We start from the raw sequence: 8,000 nt of genomic DNA, 5'->3' as shown, positions 1-8,000 counted from the left end.
CCGATCCGGTCTCCGCGCCGCCGACGCCGCGCCCATCTCCGGCCTCCCCCTCGTCGCCGGCGTCCTCTCCCTCCTCCGCAGATTCCGGCGAGGCTCCGGCCACCGCGGCCCCATTTTTCGGCGAGCCTCGTCCGAACTGCTACAGTACCGGCCCGGCTGGATCTCAGATCCGAAATCTCGGGGTTGACTTTTTCCCTCCTAACCCTAATATTTTGCATACTTTGCCATGTCATAACTAACTCATCGTGGCTCTGATTCGTGCGTGTAGCATATCTAAATGTTCGTCTCGATGAGTACATCATTTCATCTCATTGCATCATTTTCATTTAAGCTCATCTTAATGCCCGAAATGCTGTTGGAAGAGGGCTATGTGATGATAGTTTCAGATCTGTTTCAGCAAATGCACTTTTGTCATTTTTGCCATGATTAATGTGTGCATGATATGATCCTGAGCTCTACATGTGTTTTGAAGAATGACATGCCATCTTTACAGGGGTGTATGCCATGTATTTTTGTGATATCTATGGTGACTAGCACAAGCATGCAAAGTAGCTTACTCAATGATGCTGAATTCAGGGACTTAGAATTTCACTAAGTCCTTGCCCTGTCATTATTTTTATGCCATATGTTCATGTTGTTTCCTAGTGATCCGTGCCTCTTTTAAGCATGATCAGTAAGGATGTTTTGTAGATAATGTTGTACTCTATGCATCCATGTCTTTGTTTGCAATTATGGAGCACCCTAGCTTGAGTCAATCGAGCTCTACTTTTGCTATAAAATGTTCCTGGCAGATTGTTAACATGTTTAGCGATTTTGCCGAGCTTGTTGTTGTTGATCCATGCATGCTTGTTGTTGTTCTTGCCATGTCTAGCTTCTATGTCATGTCTATTTGCTGGGTGTATGCTTAGCTTGTCATGCAATGCCTCGTAGTGAGTGCATCGAGCTCGTAAACATGCCTACTCGTTATCTGTTTTGCCATGCTCCAGTTTTTCACTAAATCTGAATCTGTTTATGTTTTTGTTATGTTCGCATGCTTGCAATTGTATTTTCTGATCCCTTTTGGCTCATGGTCACTAAGGGACTTCTGTTATATGCTTAGAGTAGCTTCATACCATGCCTTGCTTTGCCATGATATGTTCCTGTAGCATGTAGTTATCGTGCTCTAAACTTTGCTTCCTGATGTTAAATTCCTGACATGTTGATAATTCCACTAAGTCTGAAATCAGTAATCTTTTGCACTTTTGCCATGCTTGTTTGAACCTGTTAATGAGTGAATTAGCCGTAACTCAGTGTTCATTTTTTGTCAAGCATCATGAGTAGATCGCTGCCATGTATTTTGTTGCCATGTTTGAGTGCAGTAGCTTATTTATCTTAATGCATTTAGAAGGATACTTGCTGTTAATCGCAGACCGGTGCCATATTTGTTTTGCTTGCCATTTCCAAACCGTGCATCCGATTCCGGTGATCTTTATATCAATTTCGACCGAAATCAACTCACCTTTCCAGTGGCACTCTTGATTTTCCAAGTTGAGGCCACGTTCAGTCATTCCTTTTCAAATCTTGCATATGCATCACATACCGCATCCCGCATATCATACCATGTTTGCATCATGTTGCTTGAGCATTGCACGTGGTTGATTGTGTTCCTCTTGCTTGTTGTTCTTGCTTGGGTAGAGCCGGGAGACGAGTACGTGATCGAGGAGCCCGTTGAGTACGCTTTCGAGGATCAAGGCAACTCTGAGAACTTTGAAGGCAAGATGACCATACCCTCGAAATCACTTTTATTTTTGCTTGCTAGATGCTCGCCCTTTTGCTATGCCTATGCTACGATACCTACCACTTGCTTATCATGCCTCCCAAATTGCCATGTCAAACCTCTAACCCACCATGTCCTAGCAAACCGTTGTTTGGCTATGTTACCGCTTTGCTCAGCCCCTCTTATAGCGTTGTTAGTTGCAGGTGAAGATTGGAGATTGTTCCTTGTTGGAACATGTTTATTGTTGGGATATCATAATATTATCTTGTTTATCTTAATGCACCTATATACTTGGTAAAGGGTGGAAGGCTCGGCCTTATGCCTAGTGTTTTGTTCCACTCTTGCCGCCCTAGTTTTCCGTCATATCGGTGTTATGTTCCCGGATTTTGCGTTCCTTACACGGTTGGGTTATAATGGGAACCCCTTGACAGTTCACCTTGAATAAAACTCCTCCAGCAATGCCCAACCTTAGCTTTACCATTCGCCACCTAGCCTCTTCTTGATCGCGTGGGTGTGAGATTGCTGAGTCCCCGTGACTCACAGATTCCTTCCAAAACCAGATGCACGGACCGATAATACCGCTCCAGATGTTATGACCGAGCTCAAGTGAGAGTTCGATAAAGACTCTCGCCGTTACTACGTGTCTTTCCCAGATGATCAGTAGTGGTGCCCAGTTGGAGCGATCGGGGACTATGTTGCATTTGGGGTTTATCTTCATTTTGGTTCCGTAGTCGAACCTTGAGTGTATTTGGATGAATGTAATGTTATTTATGTATTTGTGTGACATGGCGAGTGTAAGCCAACTATGTATCATTTCCCCTTTATTTATTTACATGGGATGTTGTGAAGATTACCTCACTTGCGACATTGCTTTCAATGCGGTTATGCCTCTAAGTCGTGCTTCGACACGTGGGAGATATAGCCGCATCGGGGGCGTTACAGCGTGGGGACCGGATTATCCTGGTCAAGCTAGTAGTTGGGGACTTAGTTCTCAATGTTATCAGCGCGTATACCCCGCAAGTAGGCCAGAATGAGAACTCCATGAGTGGGGACCGGATTATCCTGGTCAAGCTGGTAGTTGGGGACTTAATTCTCAATGTTATCGGCGCATATACCTCGCAAGTAGGCCACAACGAGAACACCAAGATGGAGTTCTGGGAAGGTCTGGAGGACATGGTTAGGAGTGTACTTATCGGCGACAAGCTCTTCATAGGAGATCTCAATGGCCACGTGGGTACATCTAACACGGGTTTTGAAGGGGTGCATGTGGGCTTTGGCTATCGCGGCAGGAATCAAGAAGGACAAGATGTCCTAAGCTTTGCTCTAGCCTACGATATGATCGAAACTAACACCCTCTTTAGAAAGAAAGAATCACGTCTACTGACTTTTAGTAGTTGTCGACACTCTAGCCAGATTGATTTCGTCCTGTCGAGAAGAGAAGACAGACATGCTTGACTAGATTGTAAGGTGATACCTGGAGAAAGTTTTGTCCCTCGGCATAAGCTTGTGGTGGCTAACTTCCGCTTTCGGATTCGTGGCCAGCAGGATAAGCATGCCAAAGTCGCTAGAACAAAGTGGTGGAAGCTCAAGGAGGAGGCAGCTCAGGCTTTAAAGGAGAGGGTCATTAAGGAGGGCCCTTGGGAGGAAGGAGGTGATGCAGGCAATATGTGGATGAAGATGACGATTTGCATTTGTAAGGTGGCTTCAAAGGAGTTTGGAGTGTCCAGGGAAAGTAGAAGCGAAGCTAAAGATACCTATTAAGGAGAAGAAAGATTGTCTCAAACGGCTACACCTGGATAGGAGTGCAGGCAACATAAAGAAGTCCAAGGTGGCAAAGAAGGCCGCAAAGCGAGCTGTGAGTGAAGCAAGGGGTCTGGCGTATGAGGACTAACACGAAGGAAGGGACATTTATAAGATGGCCAAGATCCAAGAGAGGGATGTCGACCAAGTGAAATGCATCAAGGACAAAGCAGATCAGCTCCTGGTAAAGGACGAGGAGATTAAGCATAGATGGTGGGAGTACTTCCACAAGCTGTTCAATGGAGAGAATGAGAGCTCTAACATTGAAATGGACGACTCCTTTGATGATACAAGCAAGCGTTTTGTGCGGCAAATTCGGGAGTCTAAGGTGTGCGATGCTTTAAAAAGGATGAAAGGAGGAAGGGCAATGGGTCCTGATTGTATCCCCATTGAGGTGTGGAGAGGCCTCAGAGACATAGCGATAGTATGGCTAACTAAGCTTTTCAACCTCATTTTTCGGGCAAACAAGATGCCAAAAGAATGGAGGCAAAGTATGTTAATACCAATCTTCAAGAACAAGGGGGATATTCAAAGTTGTACTAATTACTATGGAATTAAGCTGATGAGCCATACAATGAAGCTATAGGAGAGTCATTGAGCACCGCTTAAGAAGAATGACAGGCGTGACCAAAAATCAGTTTGGTTTCATGTCTAGGATGTCGATCATGGAAGCCATTTTCTTGGTACGAAAACTTGTCGAGAGATACAGGGAGCAAAAGGACCTACATATGGTGCTCATTGACTTGGAGAAGGCCTAAGATAAGATGCCGCAAAATGTCATGTGGTAGGGAGAAAAGTCTATTTTAAACCTTGATTTTGTACGCGTAGTTGGAATCAAACCTTGAACTTTTAATCACTGAAGTTAGCACCCTGTATTTATCAATCCCAATCGATCCCTACCCTATGACAGTAAAATCTTGTTTGGTGTAATAGGAAAGAGGTAATCCCAGCCTAAAAAAATCTACTCTCACTTACTACATGGGCCCACCTGTCATATGCAACTCCTTCCTTAATCCCCCCCTTGCCTCCTCAATCAATTCATTTTGCCTCTCCCTACATGACGACATGGCAACCAGATATCAATGACACATCACTTGTTGCTGCTCCACGGCACCACCTCCACCTCGTCACTTCCTTATTCGTACGTCGCGCCCACGCATGACCGACAAGCCTCAGCGCCGCAGCGCTCCGTCCCCCACTCTCCCTGCTCTTCACGTGGCACCTGCACATGGCCGATGAGCCCCGGCCCTGCGATGACCCATCCCCAATCGCTCATCCCGATGTGATGAGCTCCGGCATGTGGCAGGCGGCGACTGAAGGCATCACGATTCAGTGGTACCGAGAACAACCGGAGCGGTCAGAGATGATGGTTAGCATGGCGGTGAGATGGATGCAAGTGGGCGCGCACGAGAAGACCTGCTACTGCCGCAACCTCCCATCCTGGTGACCTCTGATGGCCTTGTTGCCAGCGTGAATGTGCGCCATGCACTCGTCGAGCTGGCGGGCGTGATGTTGCGCACCACAATGGACTCGAGACTCCTCGTTGAGCTACGCTGGTGTTGTAGAGTACTTTTGCACACGTAATGTTCCAACGAAGATTGTTTACTTTCTGGCCGGTCTTTTTGCTTTGGTGATGGATGAGGTCACAAGGGATATACAAAGAGATATCCCATGATGTAGTGCTAGTCGATGATAGTCGGATGGGGGTTAATAGAAACTTAGAGGTATGGAGAAAAACCTTGGAATCGAAAGGTTTTAGGCTTAGTAGAACTAAAACCGAGTACATGAGGTTCATTTTCAGTACTAATAGGCACAAGGAGGTTAGCCTTGATGGGCAAGTGGTACCTCAGAAGGACACCATCGATACTTGGGGTCAATGTTGCAGAAGGATGGCGATATCGATGAAGATGTGATCCATCGAATCAAAGCCGGATGAATGAAGTGGCACCAAGCTTGCGTTCTATGTGACAAGAGAGTTCCACAAAAGCTAAAAGGCGGGTTATATAGGACGGCAATTCAACCCACAATGTTGTATGGCGCTGAGTGTTGATCGACTAAAAGGTGATATGTTCAACAGTTAGGTGTATGTAGCTAAGATGCGCATGTTGAGATGGATGTGTGCCCATACAAGGAAGGATCGGGTCCGGAATGATGATATACGGGACAACACCGACTGAAGAGAAGCTTGTCCAACATCGTCTGAGATAGTTTGGGCATATTCAACGCAGGCCCCGAGAAGCTTCAGTGCATGGCAGACGGCTAAAGCGTGTTGTAATGTTAAGAGAGGTTGGGCTAGACCAAATTTGACATGGGAGGAGTCCGTAAGGAGAGATTTGAAGGACTAAAATATCACAAAAGAACTAGCCACGGACAGGAGTGCTTGGAAGCTAGCTATCCATGTGCCAGAACCATGAGTTGATTGCGAGATCTTATAGGTTTCAGCTCTAGCCTACCCCAACTTGTTTCGGACTAAAGGCTTCGTTGTTGTTGTTGTTGTAGGCAAAATTCAGTAAGGTTCAGTTTCTGGTAATTAACGGTGTTGTGTTCTTCTTATTTTGTAAGGTCTTGTGGAAGACATAGTATCTCGTTTGGAAAAACAGATTAAGATTGAACTAGCTGCTGTAAGTTAACTAATTAAGAATATGGAAGTTAAGAATATGGATAGTTGCCTATGTACAGGTACAGAGATAGCCGTCTTCTCTTGTTACATATTTCATAGATGGATGCAATATTAAACTATGTTTGCACCAACTTTAACAAAAGCATGTAGCCAAACAGCAACATATGCAAAAGTGGCTCTACCGAATGGACATACCATAGCACTGTAAGAGACCTAAAACAACACAAAATATACATACAGCATATTATGCAAAGTGGTTCCACCAACTGGGATTAGCATAATCCACCTCAATGCATACACATGCATCGGTTACTCAATTACCTAAATTATGACGCATAAAAGAAACAACATAAACATACCATAAGGGAAGTCTGTATCATGCAGCTCACTCAGGTCAAATCCCTCTTTTGCTCGACAATTATTATGATGTCGCCATAAATGGCTCGTTCCGTTGGAACGTCCATCAGCACCTTTGCAGCTCATGAGAGTATGGCAGTAGTGGCATTCCGCACTCTGGATCACTCCATTTATATATATAGGCTTGTACTCTTCCCACACCTTAGACCTCTTCTTCCTGAATCTGGAGGCAGCAGCTCCATCAGAATCTATCCCTAATGGCATATTAGCGTCACTGTCATGCTCATCCATGTTTTCCATAGCTGCAGTTGATACAACACAATCAATTTTTAGCAAAGCATATGATTAAACTGCAGAGTAGATAAATAGGGAATAAAGCACAAGAAACAACATCACCTACAGATATAACTTTGAACACAGGAAAGTACACATTTTTGTAAGCATGATTTTTTACAGAGAAGCATAAAAGGATGTGGTGCGTTGCCAGGCAGATGACTAACCGATGCACGCCTTCGACCCCTACCTCACATCCTCACTACAGGCCGGGCCTTCGACCCCTACATCGCATCCTAGCCATGGGCCGCTGCCAGCCAGCCAGCCACAGAGGTGGGGCCTTCCCCTGCGGCCCTGCTCGCCTCACCTCGCAGCATCGCCTCATCCGACCCCACGCTCTCAGTGGATGGCTGAGTGCGCCCACACAGCTTCCCCTGGCAGGTGTGTCTGGTCCCAGTCCCCACGCTGCCAGGCACATCCTGGTGGCACTCCGGCGTGGCAGCAGCAGTGGCCTGTAGGTGATGCCCACTTCAACACGACAACAGCCGGCAATTTCTACTTACCTCTCTGAGTGACAGCCAACAAGTGACAGAAAAAAGTGTGCCTAGGCGTGCACTTAGGGGGTGTTTAATTAGGATTAACTATGGCTTTTGGATTTTGGCCTGTAGGACAAAAAAATTCACCTATTTCCCTGCCTGGTTGCGGCCGGAGTCGACGATATCAAAGCCTCTGTTCACTATGTTGATCCTCTTGCCGACAACGCTTGGCAGGAGCAAACGAAATGTTGATCCTCTATGCAGAGGTGTGGACTTCCGGAGCATGATGTACGTTGCTATCGGCGCATACTGGACGACACCTCCCCAGTTCTAGCTGGGTTCTGCCGTCCACTAGACGACTCCTCTAGGCACAGTAGTGCAGCTCTGGAGTCGATGTTCTGGACGTGTATGCCAGCTGTCATGAAGCCAAAAAAACTAAACACTGCGCCAGTATGCTTGGTTTCGTCACTAAATTTGGCAGCCAAAATACTAAACACTGCGCCAGTCCCGAACGCGAGCCGACCTATGGTACAACCACAACCTCAGTCGGAATCTGGATTGGCGGGTGCAGTGCTAATTGTAAATCATTGTAAGTCTGGTCGCTCGCGCTTTCTTCTTGATGAAATGACACGCCGCGTATTCAGGAAAAAAAAAGGAG

The 8,000-nt window shown here is 46.1% G+C and overlaps 1 protein-coding gene across 1 annotated transcript in view; it reads right to left on the bottom strand.

Annotated features, from left to right (window-relative positions):
- The window catches only part of LOC119285105 (zinc finger BED domain-containing protein RICESLEEPER 2-like), a 17,546-nt gene that overhangs the window by 8,634 nt on the left and 912 nt on the right, over positions 1–8,000 (bottom strand). Inside the window, exon 2 of the mRNA XM_037564322.1 lies at positions 6,536–6,835. Coding sequence (XP_037420219.1) covers positions 6,536–6,833 — 298 coding nt within the window. The 5' untranslated portion in view covers positions 6,834–6,835. The remainder of the gene's footprint in view (positions 1–6,535; positions 6,836–8,000) is intronic.

The sequence above is a fragment of the Triticum dicoccoides genome, chromosome 4A (genome assembly GCF_002162155.2).
Source record: "Triticum dicoccoides isolate Atlit2015 ecotype Zavitan chromosome 4A, WEW_v2.0, whole genome shotgun sequence".
NCBI lineage: Eukaryota > Viridiplantae > Streptophyta > Magnoliopsida > Poales > Poaceae > Triticum > Triticum dicoccoides.
The sequence above is the reverse complement of the archived record's forward strand: the minus strand, read 5'-3'. Positions and strand labels throughout refer to the sequence as shown.